At 46.9% G+C, this 20,802-nt stretch overlaps 2 protein-coding genes across 4 annotated transcripts in view; one reads left to right on the forward strand and one right to left on the reverse strand.

Annotated features, from left to right (window-relative positions):
• Positions 1-6,216, forward strand: part of UBE2E1 (ubiquitin conjugating enzyme E2 E1) — a 44,780-nt gene extending 38,564 nt beyond the window's left edge. For both annotated transcript variants that reach the window (XM_035556443.2, XM_035556442.2), the window contains 2 exons: positions 4,435-4,582; positions 5,451-6,216. In XM_035556443.2, the coding sequence (XP_035412336.1) occupies positions 4,435-4,582; positions 5,451-5,548 (246 nt within the window). In that variant the 3' untranslated portion in view covers positions 5,549-6,216. The remainder of the gene's footprint in view (positions 1-4,434; positions 4,583-5,450) is intronic.
• A 3,935-nt stretch (positions 6,217-10,151) lies between these two features.
• Positions 10,152-20,790, reverse strand: NKIRAS1 (NFKB inhibitor interacting Ras like 1). Of its 2 annotated transcripts, none has more exons than XM_050708811.1 (4): positions 20,726-20,790; positions 19,652-20,032; positions 13,350-13,591; positions 10,152-10,523 (listed from the first exon to the last, which is right to left on the reverse strand). In XM_050708811.1, the coding sequence occupies exons 2-4, from the start codon at positions 19,743-19,745 to the stop codon at positions 10,284-10,286; spliced, it is 576 nt and encodes a 191-aa protein (XP_050564768.1). In that variant the 5' UTR covers positions 19,746-20,032; positions 20,726-20,790; the 3' UTR covers positions 10,152-10,283. The 2 variants fall into 2 exon arrangements, with proteins under 2 accessions (XP_050564768.1, XP_035412402.1); XM_035556509.2 differs by having other exon boundaries at positions 19,652-20,221; positions 20,726-20,779.
• Positions 20,791-20,802: the final 12 nt, after the last annotated feature.

A 20,802-nucleotide genomic window follows, 5' to 3' on the forward strand; every position in this document is an offset into this window, starting at 1 on the left:
AATACACATCACTTTGAGATGTGATGTAGCAGAAAGCATAGCAGTAGTCTAAGAATGTACTCGTGCTACTTGAGTATTTCAAGTTTAAAGGAAAAACCTTTTCTTTACTGAGAAACATGGATTCTTACAGCATCTCCTGTGTTATTTAACACTAGCATGGGTGTTAATGATAATGTGGAAAATATAATCATATTGCTCCTGCTTCCTTCCTACTAATTTGTTGATTTCACATTGCCCAGCTGATTGCTGTAATTGATAAATACTGCTTGTGGGTCATTTGAAAGTGGTAGGACTAGGGTGATTACCACAGGCTTCGTATATTTTCCTCTTTTAGGACAAGAGGTGAAGAAATAGTTGAAACGAAATGCGGTATATCATTTTGATGACAGAACACTAGTAGAGTAGTAGAATTGTCAAAGGCTATTTGAAAAGCCTTGACCTTCGAAAAGACTAAGCTGTCTAGAGTGAAAGGACTAGTTCACTTTGAATCTTCCTTCCCCGGTAAGCCTTGAAAGAGAGGTGGAAGAAAACCTCTACTGCCTCATTGAGTGCTCTGTAATTCTTACAAGTCCCTTCTGTGGGCAGCCCATAACAAAATGCATTTCATAATTTGAAAATCAAGTCTCAGCAAAGGATTTACCTTTTTAAATAAAGTAAGAAGAAACTGGTCATCCTGGCAGGCTGCCAATCCCATAGGAATGGAGTAAGAGAAGGTGTTGAGGCGTAGCCAGTATTGACAAACGTCACGTGCTTGACAAGCATCCTAGAGATGTGTGTTGAAGGATTCAACTCAAGCCTTCGAGGACTGACTGCAGCTCCAACTGAGGGTTTGATTCAGTATGCTAGAGAATCCGTTGGAGCAAACTTCTGGGGGAGGATGTTGCCACAGGAAAGCCAGAGGGCCCGTGCCAGAAGTGATACAGACATATTCTGGGAAGGATAGAGAGAACTGCACTACTGTACTTGAGGCTGGAGAAATTAAAGGTCTTGACATTTGACTTGGAAATGCATTGCACAGCAGAAGGAACTTCAGTGGGAGAAATCCTGAGACAGGGATGAATATTCTCTCCCTTGTCCTAACAATGTATAATGGAGTTCGTTTACATTTATTAAGCATTCCGTACAACACTTTGAAGATGTTAGCGTTAATCTCTTCTCTGCTTTTATGTTTTTGCATTTTATGTGGTATTCTGGTTTTGCCTTTATGTTTCAGATAGCAATTGATTTGGGCACATGCTGGGTGGGCCTGACTTCAGGAGAATCCAATGAACAAAAATAATTAGAATTTAAGAGTTCAGTATATAGTCCTCAAGCTGACTGCTATTCTTGTGTACTATTATAATGCATGTTTTCCCAGGAGTTGCATTATAGTTTGGTTAGATTTTATTTATTGAGTTGAAAACAGTAGCTTGTGTTGACCTGGTGTGTGCTTTGATCATTTGTATTAATAACCTCTAACCACTTCCTTCCCCCCACCCCCATTTTACCGCTTGTGTAAATTAACCTCTGCTATCACTTAAGGGTAAGGTTGAGATTGGCTTCTTTGTCTTTTCAAGTACTGAGCTTAATTCTGTAGTTACTGCATTAATGTTATCTCAGGTGGGACATTTCCAAAAGATTGTTCCGTTACTCTGTGTTTTTGTGCTCTTCCACATGCTGCTCTCTTGACCCTGAATACATTACATTACCTTCTAAGTAACTCAGTTTCTCCCAGTTTTGATCTGAATTTGCTAGTTACATGAGGTTTTTCTGTTATTGTTTGTGGTAGTGAGTTTTTTCTTTTTTCCTCTTTAAGGTGTAATTAACATTTACTTTAAGCGTTATTTTGTTTCATTTTTAAGTGGGCCTGCAATTCCTCCCTGTCTTCTGGCTTCATTTGGGTTCCCTGCATGGCTGGCTTTCGTACCATCAGCAAAAATTGCAAATGGCAAACAGCTGGACTACATGTGTCTAACACCATCCCAGTTCTGACTTGCTGCTTAAGTGAAAACAAATTTCGATTTTTCCCACAGTGCTTTGGTTAGGCACAGCTCAGAGGAGAGATCTGGAGAAAACCAATTTTGGTGCCATGAGTATAATCCTTAAGAATTGTATCTTATGGTTCCTTTAGGAATCAGGCTGTTCTGCAAATATGTGGGAGTTTTCTTTCTTTCTCTCTTTCCTCTCCTTCCCAACTACTAATAAAATAAATTTTAAACGTAAGTCTAATTCCTAGAGGCAAATATGATTTGTGCTTTTTTTTTTTATCAGCTTTTAGTTAACTGGACTGAGAGACTGTCTAAAGAGATTGCTTTCTGCAATATCGAATATTTGGCTTTTGTGCTCAGAACCAGGATTAACAACTTTCTGCCTTTACGAATTAGAACGCTTGACCTCCCTGTTAATTTGGTCCTTATTGTATCAACATGGAAATACTCCATGCTTCCCGTTCTGGAAGTGTTTAATCTGTTAAAATTATTACCTCACCTACATTTTGAAGCCTTCTTGGAAGGGGACCAAAGCTGCAGATCAAACAGAGGAATAGCGAGCAAGCAGTGGGCTGGGCTGAGAGATGGGAACTAAAGGCAGATCTGTCGCCAGCAACTGCAGATGCCACAAACTTCAGTTTTGCCTTGAAGTAGAGGGCAGGTGTCACAGAGTCACGTCTGCCCTCTGTTTGAGCTGATGTGTATTGACTTCCACACAACTGTAGGGAGTCATTGCTGCTTTTCCAGCAAGGATTAGGTGATCTCAGAAACAAACATCGCTTTGGCATCTTACCTGCTGTACCTCTGAGGTTCCCTGTATAGACAGCAGCAGGGCTTCTTGGGTTTGGAGCTGCAGCTTGTTGCAGAAGGTGTGGGAGGCAAACATCTCTCTGCTCTCTTACAGATGTTTTGCTATTCCCACCCATAATGTGCAAAAGTATGGGGATTTGGGAGTTTTTGTGGGTATGCATAGTTCTTTTTTTTTGCTTTCTTTCTTCCCTGTTTTAATCTAAAATCCAAGCAACTTGCAAGGAACAAAGCAGAAAGTCTCCTGAAGTGTGCAGTGTGGGTGTCTCCTGTGTGACAAGTAACTGCAGTTGCGAGTCTGAGACCAAAAATAGCTGGAGCGCTCCGTACGTCGGGAGCATGCCTGCAAACAGTGCACAGATTCAGGACGAAATGAGGGGCACTGGAGTGTTGTAGCTGTGCAACCCCAGCCCACGCCTGCTCCCAGAGCCTGGGAGAGGGAGGGTCACGAGCCAAATTTTTGCATCAGAAAGACTGTAGAAAAAAAAAAAAAAAAAAAGAGGGTTGACTGGCAACTTTTATGTGTGGGCCGGTCTAATCTCCAGGGAAAGTACCAGTGTGGTGTTCTTGTTGTACCACACACTTACCAAATGTGTTTCGCAAATACCCTTGTGACCTATAAACAGACAGTAAAATTTGTGGGTGTGGATAGCTGACAAATTCTGAGGATTTAGGGCATGAACCCGACAACCTTTATTCAGGCAGATAATCCTAATTCATGCAAGTGCCACCAAATTTGTTGTCGGTGTTCATCAAGCGAGTCAGAATGAGGCCTTTCTGCAGGTCGCATTGTGTTCTCCTGAAATGTCGTGCGGTGCTTTTGTTCCCCTTTCGGATAACTTCTGTGGCACGTTGCCCGGTTCATTCACGTCTCCCATATTTGAAAATAATAAAACCCAAATGACGTGTCTGAACAGCGAGCTCTGAGAAGTGACAGGAGCCACGGCTCCACAGCACCCTGCCGTAACTGAAGGTTTTTACAAGTGTTTGGGAGCCCACGGGGAGAAATATGGTGGTGTGCGGTGTTAAAGCACCGGGGCCCTCTGCTGCTGTGAGCAGAAAGATAAAAGCTAATAATAACTAAAGGGGAAGATAAAAGCTGGGTTTCCCAGTGGCCAAAAGCACACGTAGGGATCGTGATCGTTGTTTTGCATGGGCATTGTAGATGTGTTATCATTTCTGAGTCTTTGCTTAGACATGCCGAGACAGCCCTGATTTGTCCTGAGGGCCCCGGTAAGTCACTTAGAGGGAAGGAGACTGAAATCCGGAACTCGGCAGGGAAAGCTGTGACGGGAGCAGTGGCAGCAGATGCCACTCGGGAAGGGAAGAGAAGGACAGGGAAGGGAAGAGCAGGGCTGATGTCCTCCCCGGGAGGGTCGGGCTAGGCCTGGGCCCTCGGTGCAGCCGGGCCCGACCCCGGCTGTGATCTCGCCGAGGGCCGCCAGAGGGCGCCGGCGGCACGGGGACCCGGCCCGGCCCGCTGGGGGCAAGGCCCGTGCTCGGCGGTCGGGCGCTGTTGTTGGGTTTTCTGATTGCCTTTCCTTCTCCCCTTCAGTTTTTGTAGGCTGTCAAATCAGAATCACAGCCGATGTCGCTTATTGCCACGTCACGCGTGGTAGCAGGTCATGCTAGCACTCCGTCTAATAGCCGTTTCTTGCAGGTAACGTTCCGGACGAGGATCTATCACTGTAACATTAACAGCCAAGGCGTCATCTGCCTGGACATTTTAAAAGACAACTGGAGTCCAGCATTAACCATTTCTAAAGTTCTCCTCTCCATCTGCTCCCTCCTCACAGACTGCAACCCGGGTAAGCCCCACGTGCTGCCGCACAGGCCACCTGCTGCCTTACAGCCCACCCACCATCAAAATAACTCATCCCTTGTCTTGTCCTTCTGGCTTCGGCCAGGGTAGTGAGGAGAGGGGCTGGAGGTGGTGCACCCCACCTGTGTCTCAGGCTGAGCCGCAAAGAAAGCTGCGGCTCTCCTCCTGTAGGCAACAACTCCTTCCCCTGCTAAACCAGCTCTGGTTTTGGGTAAGGGTTAAAGATGCTTTGCTGCTCTGTAGAACTGCAGTAATTTGGTAACAGCTGTAAAAGTCACAAACAGTTCTGAAAACCAGTAGGTTAGCCTTTTACTTTCTAACGTCTATTTAAAGCCAACGACCAGCAATGCCAAAGGTAGTCCTCTGCTTCTCTAACCCCACCCATTATCTACACCAGTTAAAAGAAATATGCCATGTCTTACAAAGTCAGTTTTAGGGGTTATATTTCTATTTATGTCTGTAAAAGATGAGTAAAGCACCAGAGTTCATGCTATGTTATGTATAATAAAAATAATCTCTTTGGAAAAAATAAAACCTCTCCCACACTTAACAATGACTATTAGAAAAGGTAAAATAAACCTGAAACACATAGATCAGTGAAAGATTTCAGTAATGCAAAATGACTATTGAATTGTTGCCTTTTAGACTCCTTAAAACTTTAATTGGCATTTCCTACCTTACTAAGTAATAGATTGATATGTCACCATAAGTAAGCATAAATTGATGAAGACACAGACCATCAATTCAGTGTATTTAGATTATTGTAATGTACCTCACTTGAGCGATTCCCTTGTATTAAATTCATACTTTACTTGCCTGAAATAACTGTGGTTGTTTTTTTTTTTTCTTTTCAGCTGACCCCCTGGTTGGAAGTATTGCCACCCAGTATATGACTAACAGAGCAGAGCATGACAGAATGGCCAGACAATGGACCAAAAGATACGCTACATAAATCGGATTTTTGTCAAACTTACATTATTTGTCTGTGATGGAAAGAGCTGCTTATGATTTTGAAGGGGTGGGGGGAGGGAGGGTGCTGGTAAAGAGTAGGGTATTTCTATAACAGATTTTATTCAGTCTTTTATTTCCTAAGATTTTGTTGTTGTAACTTAAGGTATCTTGCTACAGTAGACAGCTAGAATTGGGAATAGTGTATTTTAAGACTGTAATTAGTTCAGCAATATTAGCTCACATATAGTACCGAGAAGAATGTAAACTTCTTAGGCATCTTTGGTTTTCAGTTTGCTTGCAATATGCAAAAGATTAAAACAGCTTAATTTTGTACAGGTACATATGTTGGCATTTATGTAAAAGTCCTTTCAAGACTCTACACACTGTTTTTTGCTTTTTGTTTTGTTTTTTGGTTTGGGGGATTTATTTTGTTCTGGGTTGGGTTGGGGTTTTGTTTGTTTTCTTTTGTTTTTGTAAAAAGATGTCAGGATTGTTTTCCCCTATGGAGGGCACATTGGTATTTAACAAATCCTTTTTAAAGACTGTCATCTCATGATCTGTGATACGGAGAGGTGGATATATAGCCTCATATATGAAATGAGAAGTAGTTAATGTATTATTTTATAAGCCAATCTATCTTTGTGAAAAGAATAAAGGTTTTAATCAGGACTTACGGCAACCTGTAGTGAAATACCTTAAGCTGTTTAACTGTAAGGCGTGGAATAGGAGTCACTCAGTGGATTGGTTGTATGTTGTGGGCTACTGAAGTCTGCATTTGTTACTGTGCTAATAAAAAGATGTTTAAAAAAAAAAAAAAGGAAGAAGAAGAGACTTCTGCTCAGTACCTTGGTTTATCACTTTGCCAGAACAGTGTCTCCCAGTATGCTTCAAGGATTACAGTCTGGATAAAAACAAGGGAGCTGAGCAGGTGAGTGCACTGCCTGCCTCTGTTTTGGGAAGACACTTCTGGACAAGTATATGATGAATGACAACATAGGACTTTTTCATCTGCTGACTGTGTAGGTGTTATCGAGGCTGGCACGGCCCGCGAAGAGGTGACCTGCTGCAGAGTCCATGCTAGTTACTTTTTAGCTCCAGTTTTCACAGCACTGGCTTTTCGGGAGCGGTGTATTATTTGAAAGTACGGCTGCAAGAGTGTAAGAGATTTGGAAGGGAAATGAGCAGGAGGTAAGAGGAAGAAGAGAATGTCTTCATGGCTTTCAAATGGAGTGGTCAATTCCCACAAGAAAGAGGAGAAAGAATAGTGTCCGGGGAAGCCAGCAGAAGACACCTTCCTTAAAGGAGTGTAAAGGAAGCATAATGCGTAGATCCTTTAACTAGCTACAAAGATTATCTCCTAGAGACATAGTGTTTACACTGAAGTGTGTAGCAATAGGGTAGTTAGCTGTGAATATGGCATTTTTGACCGCTCCCTTAAGGTAAAGGCCGGAAGTACAGATTCATTTTCACATGGCAAGTACTTCACGTTGCGACATTCTTCCAAGTGCTATGTGTCCGTCTGTTCTCTCAGATATATTTTTGTACTTCAAATTGTGTGTATTTTTGCTTTATATACTTCTCTTCCTATCTATATAAAGATATATAGGTCCTAAGTGATTTAAGTACAGGTCCCCTTCCATTGTCGGGTGGTTGTGGGTACTAGTATGTTAGCCTCAGCTGCCAGACAGCCTTCTTTTGTCACAGCCCATGCTTTGGTGTATGAGCTCCCTCAGCTGTGCAGCGCAGCCTAGGAAAATCGGTGGTATATAGCTACATCACACCAGGAATATCTCTGGGAAGGAACTCACTCTTAAACTCATTTCCTCCTCCCCTCTACTGTGTTAAGGATGTAAGTGGCCCCATCTCAGTAGGTTTTTGTCTGCTCCTTGCTTTGTGCTACCAGTGCTTTCCAAATTAGTTCTTGAAGCTGGCAGGGGAGGGGAAGCTGATTTGGGGTGACTGGTCTGAGCACTGTGTATTCAGCAGGGTAGAAGTGTAAGAGGAACAGAGAAAGGAGGTTCAATTTACTGATTTATTTATTTTTCTTCTTTTTATAGTCATTTTTCTCTATCATCTTGTGAAGGGACAGCCTAGCTTTATAGCAGGTAAATGACCCCAGTGACCTAGGACGTATTCAGTCAGTGGAACAATGAAGAACCAAATACATATGCTGCCCATGCACTACTACTGCATACCCTGTACAGTTGTATTTTACTTACTGACACTAGGTAAAACTGCACTACAACGAGTTTCACTTTGACTCAGTACCAGCCACTGCGTGCAGATGGTTTGCAGAGGAGAAACGACCATTTCCATTTCCATCCCAGGTATGGTATGGTATTTAGAACAGGCAATTGATTTGAGTGCTTAAAAAGCATCAGAGTGAGCCCGTGAAATAAAACGATGGGTGGTGGTTGTTTATGTGGATGTCCAAAATAATCTAGAAACGAATTTAACCAAATCAAAGATAACGTGTCTGACTTTACATAACCCGTTTGGAAACACAGTCGTAGTCACTTAGAAGATCCCTTTTCCTTTTGCCTTTCTTGAAACGTTGTCAAGTCCTGAGTTGTCCAGGGGGGTGAGAGAGCAAGCTGATCTCACGTGACGTGGCATCAGCAGCCTGCGGTGACATCGGTCTCAGCAGTGGAACTGGCAGTGAGTCTGCGGGGCACAGAACTGGGCAGGAACCAGTCAGTCATCTCCATGCCTTCCATCTCCACACGTCGTAAGTTAATTCTGACTGGCTTCGCTTGTCAACACTCCCTTGGCTCAAGGGTCAGCCCCGGTGACAACGTGCAGTTAGCAGAGGTCTGTTGTATTTTTGTTTGCTGTGCAGCTGAATCAGGTCCCTTCTCGAAGAAGGGTTCTGCAGAGCTGAAGAGGAGGAACGCCGCCAATTCCTCGGTGAAAGGTTGCAGCAAACAGGTGAGCCACTACTGCTCTGAAGCCAGCCCACTTCCCAAGCACACAGGCAGGTTGAGGAGTCCTCTGGGTGGGGAGAAGCCTCGAGTACACGTGTGTTTGGTAGGAAATGAGTGAGAAGGGAGTGTTGTTCTGCAGCATCGCTGGGGACAATGACTATTACTAGCCAGGTTGGGGGAGGTCGTGCTATAGTGCTTACTCAGCTGCTGTGTTGCAATGGAAACAATTGTATGTTTCCAGCAGGGCATTACAGCTGCTTGCTCATTTGTAATTGCTCTCTTATCTGGCTTGATGGCCACAGCAATCCAAGCTACATTGAGCAAAGCACATAAACAGTTTCGTCTGCCTTCATTATAAATGTAGGAATACTTGCTTAATTTTTAGTGGATTGTACAGTTGCTCTGACATTAGTGATGCTGCCAGTTTATTTGCTAGTATTCAGGAAGAGCAATGCTGTAAGCACGCAGCCTAATTTTGATCATTAAGCACACTTACTGTTTAGCAGCTGTGATATGACAATGCAAATGTTGCTTGTGGTTTTGCTGACTCACAATGAAATTCTCGATATTTGTTCAAAACAACATTAATTTTGTGGAAAATTAGGGAACTGAGTACTTTAGTTCACTCCCTTTCCCCCCTCCTGCCTTCTAATACAAAGAAAAGCTGGTCTCAGTGTATTATAAGTGGTTAGAGGCCAGAGGCTGGTCCCTCTCTGGGAACAGTCGCTCTGCCCCTTTACAGCCAGTTTTGCTTAGTTTGCAGACAGACTGACCTAGGACAGCAGATTTCTGCAGCACAAGTTTACCTACGCAGAGCGCTGAATCCGGCACGTAAAGCTTTTGTACGTAGCTCCTTCTCACAAAGTAGCGCAGGGCTTCGTACCAGTTGTTCTCTCACCTGTAGCTTTGTCCTGACCGTGGGTTGCTGCGGCTGGGCAGGAATATTGCACAACCCGCAACGCAGAGCCCGGTGAGGTACCTCCTGCTTACAAAGTTGTTCCATATAATTTCTGAGTAAAATTATCACCTATGTGAATGTGACTGATTTGCACTGGACATGCTAGAACAAAACCATGTTACAGCTATGCTGTCCTTCAGGTCGTAGTTAAATTAATGAGTGCTGTGAGAGCTTTTCTGGTTTGTACAAGTAAATTCCTGAAGCTACTTGCCAGACTTCACTGACAAGCTTCATGTTAGGGTTGATCTGTTCTAGGATCTTCTGCAAGATTTTTTTTCCTTTTTTTTTCTTTCTTGTTTATTTTTCAGACACTACCAGAGCTTCAGCAGCTAAATTTGCTGGTATTTCTTCCTCTTACCCTAGCATTCCTGCAACAACACCCCGACCTGAGCTTCCTGCAGCATCAAAAACCCCTGTGGCCGGGGGCTCCCTGGTTAAGGTCAAGGTAAAAGGCCTGTTGCCGTTTCAAATATACCCTCTCTCCAAATTTAAAGCTTCATTGCAGCTAGTACTGCTTGTGACAAGAGGCTACAGATCTGCAGGAGGAGTGTTCCTCACTATGGCCATACCAAGGGACAGTCAAAGCCCCTGCTGAAGGGGTGACCACCTGCCTCTCTTGCCCTCCCTGCTCCCCCCCCCGGCTCACCCTTGTTGGAAGGTGACTCCTAGCACTAAGGGTTTTTCAAGGCTTTTACCATCAGTGACTTTTTCAAGGATACCTCTTAGCCATAAGCTTGCTGATTTTATTGCTGAATGAGATTATTGCTTTAAGTGAAACCATGTGAAGCTAAAGGCAGAGATAGGATTTAGGCTGTCACCTGGCAGCAGCAGCAGACAGGTAGCTTAAAGGTAGCTTAGTTATCACAGTTATTCCCTTTGCTCTTCCTTCCAGGCAAGGGGAACGTTGATTTGTTCTGGGACTGGGAGAGCTTGCTGGCTAAGAAGGTGAAGGGCTCAAGCAGCGTTTTCCGGTCTGTCACAGTCACTTCCCACAGTCTCACTTTCTCAGCCCTGGCCCATTGCTGTGCCGCTTCTGTTTCCACTTGTCTTTGCTCCAGCAGGTCGGTTTTGTTTCCCAAGACGATAACTGTTACCTGCAAACAGAAGGGCGAGCTTTATACAAACAGTATCCACCATTCACAGTGCCTTCAAGCAGCAGGCAAGTAGCAACACAGCTCAGACCTGGCCTTTAACTTACTGCTGGCTCAAGGTAAGCTGAACATAATGTGGAAGTGTAAGGTCTGGGATTCACACTGGCCTCATCTACCTGTGGCCTGGGAGCTGCCTTTAATCATAGGACATGCAGGACTTACCCCACACACGCACGGATTGCTTAAAGGGAAGCAATACCCAAGAGAGCAAAAGTTAAACAGCCCTGTTTGCCATTTACTTTGCAATCGAGTTGCCCTAGAGAAATGATAAGAGCATGGCATCCGAGGAGGTCAGAGCTGCGGGTGCTTGAGAAAAGAAGAAAATACATGGCAGCAGAGAAAGCCTGGTCCCAACAGCTGTGAATTTTGCCCAGCCTGGTTTTGTCTGAGTCTGAGCCAGTGTAAAAAATAAAGGCACCCCCTGCCACAAGGCAGCCTGCAGAAGCAGTCTGTAAGGCTTCAGGGTGGGCCGAGGGGCTGAGCCCCTCTCCCAGCCCAGGGGGCTTCCCCTGCCTGCAGGTGTGCTGAGCCACCAGAGGGACCTAAGCAGACAGCCTTCAGTCGCTGAAGGAGTGGGAGCAGCAGCAGTGCCAGCCTGCCAGAAGCAGTCTCAGGAGCTGCTGGTTAGCTAACCACGGCAGCACAGCGGTGTCAAGTCAGACCTTCAGGTAGTTCTCCGTGGCTTCTCTATCACCGAGACACTGCAGTGGAGCTGAGCTCAGGGGCTTGCCCTGTGCTTCTCTTCTGAGAACTGCTGCATGTAGTGCTGGCCACTTCGAGTTACGGTTCCTGCTTATTTTAACTTAACCACTTTCTAAAAACATTTTAACAGCATCAGCTGATAGGGGAAGCCGTGCCTATATTTATAGTTCAAGGTCCTTAGTCAAGCTTCAGCCTCAACTCTACACTCTGTTGTGGTTTGGCAATGACCAAGTGATAAAGTCCTCTCCTGCTGAGGATTTTTTTTTTTTTTTTTTTGCTGTGACCACACCTGCTTGCTTTTTCCTCCTCATCAGGCTGACTACAGGATGGCTCCTGTTTCTTTCCAGCTAGAGATGTTTGTCCTGTTCTTGTGAGGTCTGAGGCATCCTTTCTTTTCTATAGCAGCCCACGATGTTTGGATAAATGTTTTTCCCCTTGCAAAGCCTTTGAAAGAAGCTATAATCTTCATATACGTTTACCACACACTCCAGCTGAATTTTGCCCATGGTTGAGTTCTGTCAGTACAAGAGGACACCACCTCTATTTAGTATAAAATTTGGCCAGACTTTAAGGTGTGCTGGAGAAGCCCCGCAGCCATCAGAGCTTTCTGTCAGCTGCTGCACAGCAGAGGGAGGACTCTGCTGCTCTGCAGGGTGAGGTCCTGATGGCTCAGGGGCATTTCTGTATGTGGAGATGCCCCCTGAATTTGGTTAAGGCTGCGTTCCAGGAGAGCCCAGAGTTTAAGGCTGCTCGGGCTATCTGAAGGACTCCTGATTTTACCTTCTACTTGCTTCAAAGAGTATTTCATATGGAATAGAAATCACAGGAATGAAACGTTTACCCAGCCTACTGCAGGCACTGCTATTTCAACTATGTCACCCCCAGTCAGGACCACAGCTTTTAAACTCTCCCAGGGGATAAGCAAACTGACTGCTTTCTAAAATACCTGTGTGCAACAAGAGAGAAGACTTCTGGGCAGATCCCCGAGACAGACATCCTGCCGGGGCTGCGACTCCCTCTCTGCATTACAACGTGCCATAAAGCAATAAATCAGGGTCCTCGCAAAACACACTGCCTGGGAAAAACTTCCTGCTTGTCCACCTTTCCTCGCCCTGCAGGGTAGTCATGACAGACTGCCGTATCCCTGACATACGTGACAGCCTGCAGCTCGCGCCAGCCCTACCACCTAACATACCTCTCCTCTGACTGCATTTTCGGCTGGCTGCTGTCAGACTTAGAGCCTGCCTTCCTCCACCACCCCGTGTGCTGCGAGTACTGCACAAGTTACACTTTGGAAAGTCTCTCCCCACCATTATCCAATTAATTCCTTATGCACTTTTTTTTTTTTTAAACAGCATAGAACAGACAGTTGGAGAGCTGTAGGCTCAAGACATTTAGCAGGGAAAACTACTAGAGAATACAAAGATACTGTAAGAAAAACCGTAATGCTAATGCCACATGCACGTTATATTTGTTTAGCTAATCTGGAACACTGTCAGCTGAAAACACTAGCTGCTTTCTAAGGGAAAATAGAGCAGTCATTTCACACAATTGAATTGATTCAATATGGTTGTTAAGATACATTAAAGCCGTTTTGCCAATTGACTAATGTCTGGGAGACCCACTGTCAATTACACTAGTTCGTAAGCCATCAAGTACGTGAATACAAAACAAACAAAGATAATGCCCTTTGTGATATTATTCTGTGCACTTGACTTCCCATGTACAATACCTAAAAAAAAAAAAAAAATAAGAACTGCACTGCTGTAGACCATATGTTTTATTAGTCCTAAGTGTACTGACTGGTGCATTCAGCTAACTGGATTTTAGTTGCAGCAGAGGCAGAAAGGGGAAAATTTTTTTTTTTTTTTTTGCATGAGCTGCATGGCATGTGAATTAGGCTTCCCCAGCATGAGAAAGCTTCCTTTGGCTGGATTGCCCAAGGCTGTAGGTACGTTTATTTTCCTTACTATGCAAGTTTTACAGAAACAAAATCTATGCTTTGCAACTTTCCTTCCTATCACTGATATGCCAATAAGCCAAGCAGTTACAGCACCATGCATTTACCTCCTTTTTATCTCTAAAGACATCGATCTCTTTTTTGAGCAGTTCAACTCTCTGGAAGGCTTCGAGGCTGGTCACGGCATACACGAGAACGAAGCCATCAGCGACAGAGAAGTAGTGCTTTGGCAACTCTACGCCCTCCTGCAGACCCCTGGTGTCATAAAGCCGTAACTGTTCCTTAACGCCTCGGTCTGTCTCCACGGACGCCAAGTACACGTCTTCCATTGTGGCACCCTCTTCTAAACCTGTTGTAAAACAAGCAGGAAAGTTCATGCTGGCATAAGTACAGCACCACCGTAATAACTGCTCGCAGTGCAGCGGAACTTTACCCTGCAATAGGTTTCAGTGCCTATTTTTCCAGGGTGATTTGACCTGGATTCGACCTTGATTGTCATGCCCACGAAGGGCTGTATTCGTAGATCGCCACGCCAGCTATTTACAGTAGTGCCACTGTGTAAATACAATCATCTGGTATATGAGCATATGATTACACCTGTAAAATTAATCTATACAACATGTAAATGCAGGATGGGATAAGATAAATGGCTCTTCCCCCAGGTTTCCCAACCTCCCACCGCCCAGTGTACATGCTGCAAATGGGCCTGCCCAAACATACCCTTTGGGGAGAATGGCCAAGGAACACCAAACAGGCAAGTACTGACACCTTGAGCCTGCTTCCCTGCCTCATGGTGAGCTGGATTATACTGCAGAAGCAGGAGCCAAAGGAGTAATTCTGGAAATTGATGTGCATTGGTGGTACAACTAACCAATGAGTGAAACCAAGCCAGAATGGGAAGAGGATGTTTGCATGCAAGCAAAGTTGCATGATGTATTTACCCAAATACACAGTGAGCTTTTTCCGTCCCTTAGGGATTTACCATGACTCAGATTTGCTAATAGGAGCAAGCTCATTTACTTCAGGGCAAGAGCACGCACAAGGTAACAAGCTTTCATGTATACCACCTGCTCCATGGTAACTATCTGCATACTGGCTCTCCTTACTTCCTTCCCTCATGGTAAATGTGAGGTAATATAAGGTACCTTACTCTGAGCTAATTAAAACTATGTTTTCCACGCCAAACCTGAAAACACATGGATCTCCTTAGCTTCATGGTCACCCTGGATGCAGGCTCATAAGGTTACAACAGGTCCCAACAAAATATGCATTGTATAGTTGGATTACTGTCAGAGTCAGTTTTAAACATTCGTATCGACCCTCTGCCAGCCATGTTTTTGTCTCCCTTGCATTCCTATACACACGGACTGCTTGCTGGTGCAGGGCTACAGCCGTGAGTACCGCATTATTCTTTGTCTGCCAAAAAGGGACTACGTTAGCGCATTGTTTATGAAAACACAAGGGATTATCTGGCCTGTGAAAATAAGGATTTTGCTATATTCGGTGACACAGTATTCAAAATACTTTGCATTGACAAACAAGCTAAAGAATTCCACCCACGCACATCATTCCCCGTGATGTATGCAGCATTCCTGTGCAGGAAAGTGGCACAAGCTGTTCTTTTTGCCCCTCTTTGTGCAGTCTTCATAGATCAAGCTCTTACTAGGTTTGCAACAAATTAATTTATTTTGCCTCCAAATATAGCCACGCTAACGTGCAAGAGCAAAACCAAGAGCAGAACAAAACAAGAGAAAGGGTGAACACATTCTGTGGGCTGGAGAATGTGTCGCCAGGGCATTTTTAAAGACTGAAGTAGGTCTTCTGGATATAGCACTGTGTTTTTTCTTGCTCTGCTTCTTTTCATTGTGCAGACAGGTCAAGGAAGTTATCTAACATCAGTAAATGTTACTTTGGCAAGAAGGAATGAACTATAAGTACCTAAGTTTTCTGTTTAGAACACCATGAATAACGTTGGGCAGGATTTTATCATCTAAATGCTGCGCTGTAATTCAGCGGTCTGTAACATATCCACATTCACCCATGATAGTCTCTTCCTAATGGCAATAAAAGTAGCAGTGAAAATTACGTCTTTTAACATCCTCCTTGAAAATGGAGAAGAAAAATTAAGACCTGCGACGCAAGTCAGCAGAACAGAGTGACAAATTCTGATGTTAAATGGCAGAGGGGAGGACCTGGAATTTGTGCACCAGTACCAGTTTCCAGGGGTGAAAGTTCACCTATATACATTGGGGGAGGAAGCACAATATTTACATTCCTGGTTAGCACCATCCCATTCCAACGCTTTCCTGATCTCCATTCAAAGGTGAGCTGGGCAAGTTGTTGTACGAGCGGCAGAACTGACCGGGAAAGCCCAGTGTCTGTCACCACCCCATCCTTCCCATCACTGGCATCCCCAGGCCACCTTGTCTACGAGGATGGGCAAGGGCAGCTTCTGCTGGGAAGTTCTGCCCTGCCAGCTGCTGCCAACTCGAGTTGAGTGGAGAACGCTGCCATGGGGCTTTGCTCCCTCTCCTGCCCCCAGCTTTTCTAAGTTTAGGGAAACATATTTTGAAATATCTCCTACTGTGGCACAGATGAACAGGCAGATGGAACCAGCTTGCAGGTCCAGAAGTTGGGAGGGAAAAGGGGAGCTAACAAGGCAGTGAACAATCTCCTGGTTTCTTTGGTAAGCAGACTAAAGATGTTGAGGAGAGAAGGGAGGAGTAGACAGGAGACAGATGCCATTTTCCAGCACCTATTTAGCTGGTGCAAGTCTCGGGAAAGGCAAAAAGGTCTTCATGTAGGTTACCAGCTGCTGCCACAGACGAACTGCAAGGGGAAGCCTCAGTCATAAATCAAGTGGTGTTTCAGCCCCTGGTGGTTTCCTGATGAGGAAAAGAAAAGGCTCAATATACTAATGAGCACTGCAAAGCCAAGCTAGGCAAGGCAAAGGTATTGCAAATATTACATAAAGCAAAATTTTGAGACATGGAATTTCAGAAGATCCCAGGGGAACGTCAAACATAAATGTAGTGAATATCTTGTGTCTTCTTCAGTATGTTCGAAGATCTCACTCTCCCATAATCTTTCCCTCCCTCTTCCCTGCAAAGAGCTCCCAAAACCTGCCATTCCTTGCATTTTTACAACTCCAGCATAACAGACTTTGCTTACTTAGATCTCAAATGACTGTGTATCAGAGGATCCATGACTCAGAGAAGAGCTGGAGCAGCCTTTGGAGCTGGACAACAGGAGCCGATCTATTTAGATTTAGCCGCTAGTTCAAGTATTAATACCACCAACCAGCAGCCACGGTTGTGACCCTCAGTTACATACATTCAGCTCCATCTTCACGCATTTCTAAAATTCAAAGCTGACTTCAGCTCTGTCAGGAGGTAGATTGGATTTGAGAAACAAAGGTCCAGGAATGCATACTTTGGGTTATTAGCCTCCACATCTTTGGAGCTGTGAAAGTCTTCTAGCCAAAACCCCAAATGCCTCAAGCTGAGACCAAGCAAGGCAAATTCCCTCTCACTACGGGTTCTGATCACAATAGCAGATAGTGCTTTCATTCCCAGCTAGTAAGACGATCAGAAGTAGCTGCTTATGAACACGGCCATACCAGCTATTTATGCAGTCAGGAGGCAGTGATAAGGGAAAGAGTATTTTCTACTGGAAGAGTTCTCATCTTCTCTTTAGCTGATAAGTTTTGCCGTAGGTTGAGGCACCAGAGGCATTTCAAAGGCAGAAGGAAGACCCCTTTATGAGCCATCGCTGAACAGCGGCACTGTTCAAGGAAAATCACCTACCCTTTTACAGATGCATCACGTGCCGAAGTTAAGCCAGTAACTTCCCGTTAGCTCGAGAGAGAGAGCTCAGGGCGAGCAGTGCCAGGTGCCACAGGAATTCAGAACAGGTTTCCCCAGCCAGTCAAGGACCCGTTTCATGACCGAGGAGAAGAGACTGGCACCTCTCACTTCAGGACTGCAACAGAAGGTGGGGGGTTTGGACAAGCACAACGCTGAAGCCACACAAAAATAAGGCAGGCCCAGGTACCAGGCAACCATACGCACACGTGTGAGCTGCAACAACTCCTTGGCCCAGCCTACGGCAATACAGTCCCCGCGTGCCTCAGAGCTAAACCCGCACCCGTTTCAAACATCTCCAGTCAGGTTTCCTTTGATTCCTTTTCCCAGTTTAGCTGGATAGGCTGCCATGCAATACGCACGTGACTTTAAGAAGCTCTGACTGCACCTTACATCTTTTTGCCCTCTCCTTTCACGTCCCAGGCCCCAAGGCAAACTGCCCCTCTCACAGGCGCTAAGCCTAGCGCAGAGCCAAACGCCGTACGTTGTTGCTCGCATGCTCCAGGGATGTGGATATTCCTTTTTCAGTGGTATTCCTCCCTCCCTAGTATTTGTTCCTCTTTGACTTCAAGCAATCTTTGTGCCTTTGCAAGAGTGCTGGCTGCTGACCGTGTGGAGACTTCATCCATGACGAGCCAGGGAGAGCTGAAGGTGCGATTTTTTTTAGGAGAAACCCCACAGTGCCACTGGGTCTGCAGAACCACCACCAAGCGCTCAGCCAGGGGCACGGGCTCAGAGCCAAGTGCTTTATATAGCAGCGTGAAACCTCCGAGGACACTAATCCCTTCCCTGACGGCAGCCGTGCCACCACTCCCTTTTAAAAGAAAGTCAGCAGGAGCTCATCGGCACCAACGTGGACTCATGACTGACCAAGCACCAGGAGCAGACCCCGCCGCCAGTGCCTCGGACACCCCGGCGGATGACGCCAGGCCTTGAGCTCCGAGCCTGCAACCGAATTCAAGCGCACCCCTTGTCACAGCGAGGAGGCCACGGATACCAGCACATGTGTCAGCCCAGCCCTTGGAGCAGCATCAGAGCTGCTGGAGTCAGGAAGCCCAGGTTTTGAGCCAGCTCGTGCCCACGTCTCCATGCCTGGCGAGCTGCCGTGCTGCCTGGCTCCGAACGGGCGGGCCTTCAGCGCCCACAGGACCTTCTCGCCTCCTGCCCGAGGGTCAGCAGCCAGGAGGTGTTCGTCGGCTTTCGGGAGCTCACAGGCTTTAGGAAACCTGGGTCGAGACCTAGTAATAGTGTTTTAAGCGCGGAGGGGCCGTCCCTGCAATAGGATAGCTCCCAGGGGCAGCTCTGCCAGAAGCACCGAGGCGCAGCAAGCCAGCCCCAGAGCACCTGATGGCACAGGTGGCTGAAAATCCTCCCTGCCACGGCTGCTGATCGGAGCACGGGGCAGGAAGCAACGAAAGGCAACACGATTTAAGCAGCGTGGCCTTGCTCGCACTTCTTGAGAGCCCTAGAGCACCGCCTGGCCCGGGGAAGATGAAAATCAGGGCGGCAGCAAAGGGAAGAGCTCGCAGCCTGCAGGCTTTGCAATGTTGGCGCTGAGAGCTACACAGGGCTATGTGCACGGGTCTTGGTAAGACGCTGGAAGCAGATATTGCTGCAACGTTAGAGGAAATCCTCCTCTTAAACAACGGTATTAGCGCACAGTTCTGTGTCAGGCTTTGCCAGCAAATTCCTCCCGTCCACACATTTTAAAGGCACAGTGCCTGCCAAGCACCCTGCTCGAAACCCTAAAATTTATCCGGAGGCTTATCCCCAACGTTTAATTTAATTCACTGGCCCAAGGAAAAGCTACTAGTCCCTTGACTAGGCATCCTCTGTCAAGCCCCTGTGATTCACGCCTGGCAGAACAATTCACCAGCCTAACGATCGCTGCCCTTCCTCTAACATCCAGGCCAGGTGGGAACAGAGGGAAGCGAGCCAGCTTTGCCTTCGGTCCCTTTCTTTTGTGCACAGCAAGTCTCTGACATCCCATGCCCCTGTCCCAGGTTTGTTTTCCACAGGAGGATTTATCTGAGAGCTGGGAGGCTCAGCCTTTGAAGTCCAGAGCAGAACACCCCGTGTGCTAAAGCAGAGCTGTTTTTCTTTTCAGCTCTTTGATTAAGTATTAGCCAAAACCAAGCCAAATAGTTTTAAGAAGGTGGAACAGAAGTTTAAACAGCCTCTCGGTGAATCACGTAATATTATTTATTATTCAGGCATCGAGAGCATCTTTTGGGGAACAAGATATTTCTTACATAAATAGGCAGCAAGCACATCATTTGCTTTTCTGTTTGCTTCTTGTTGCACACTCCCGTTTCTTGGCACGGGCAACATCAGGGCAAGGGTTCTTCCCCAAAACAATTTAAAACTCGGTAAGGGACTACAAGTCTCAGGAACTGCCCGGAGATGAACCCAAACCACACTCATTTCCTCCGTCACCTCCATGCAGCCAGCGGCCCTGGCTTACCGCTTTGTGGGGCCCGCACAGAGCAAGACTCTGGAAAAGGAAACAACCAAAAAAAAAAAAAAAAAAGGTAAAAATATCTCACCCACGGTATGCTTTCCATAGAGAAGCTGCTCCAAAATCGCGGTTTTTCCCACCGACGCCATGCCGCACACCACCACCTTGTAGCCCTTCCCCATCTCTCCCAGGATGGCAGAGCCAGCGGAGGAGTCCTGCTCGAGCACGGGGACCCGCAGCAGAGCCCCGAAAGGCGAGGTGCTGAGCAGCGGGTGCCCCCGAGGCGCAGCTCCCTCCCCGGCGCTCACCAGCGATGGTATTTTTAGGACTCGGGCCTCCTCCCACGCCACTTGCAAGGTTTCAGGCTGTCGCCGTCGGTGCCCGGCTCGGCGCAGCACGCTGCTGTCAGCCCGCGGGGCCTCCCCTCCTGCCTCACGCGCACGGAGCTGAAGGTCCCACAGCACAGGGGCTGGAAGGAAAGCGTTACGGTCACGGGAAGGCGAAGGCCGGAGCGGGGTTTGGGGTCTGGTGTCAGCCAGCCTGGGCGGCGATGGGGCTGCCCTCCAGGAGCCGGGGCAGCTCCGGGGGATGAGCGGGGCACCCCAGAGCTGGAGGGGACCTTGGTGGGACCAGGTGTGACTGTGTGAGCCAGGGCGCTCTGCAACGGGAGGGAAAGGGAAAAAAAGAGGGGGGAAAAAAAGGAAAAAGGGGAAAAAAAAAAAAGGAAAAAGGGGGGAAAAAAAAAGGAAAAAGGGGAAAATAAGGGAAAAAGGGGTCACCACGCAGCTGTGGCAAAGCCTCCCTGGCACCAGTCCCCTTCCCTGCTCCCGCACTGGGTCAGGAGGGACGCGAGCGGCTGGGGACAGGGGCTGACAGCAGCGGCAGGGTTTTCCCTTAGGATTTATGATTCAATGCCTTTTTTTTTTATTAATTTTATTTTTCATATTTAGGAACCCCAAAGCGCGCCTTTTTGGGGATGGGTTCCTAAGGACGTGTTTATGTCAACCCCTTACCGCAAATCCAACCCCAACCCAACCCAGGGCTGCTCCAGAGGCCGCCCCCCCGCCCAGCCCCCGCCCCCAGGACAGCCCCCGGCCCCCCGCCGTGCCCGCGCCGCGCGCCCCCGGCCCCGCGCGCCCCGGGCCCCAGCGCGCGCGCGCACCTGGGCTGAGCTTCCCCCGCCGCCCCCGTTGAGCCGCGCCGGGCCCCGCCCCCTCGCTCCCATTGGCTGGCACGGAG

This window comes from Cygnus atratus, chromosome 2, assembly GCF_013377495.2.
Source record: "Cygnus atratus isolate AKBS03 ecotype Queensland, Australia chromosome 2, CAtr_DNAZoo_HiC_assembly, whole genome shotgun sequence".
Lineage (NCBI taxonomy): Eukaryota > Metazoa > Chordata > Aves > Anseriformes > Anatidae > Cygnus > Cygnus atratus.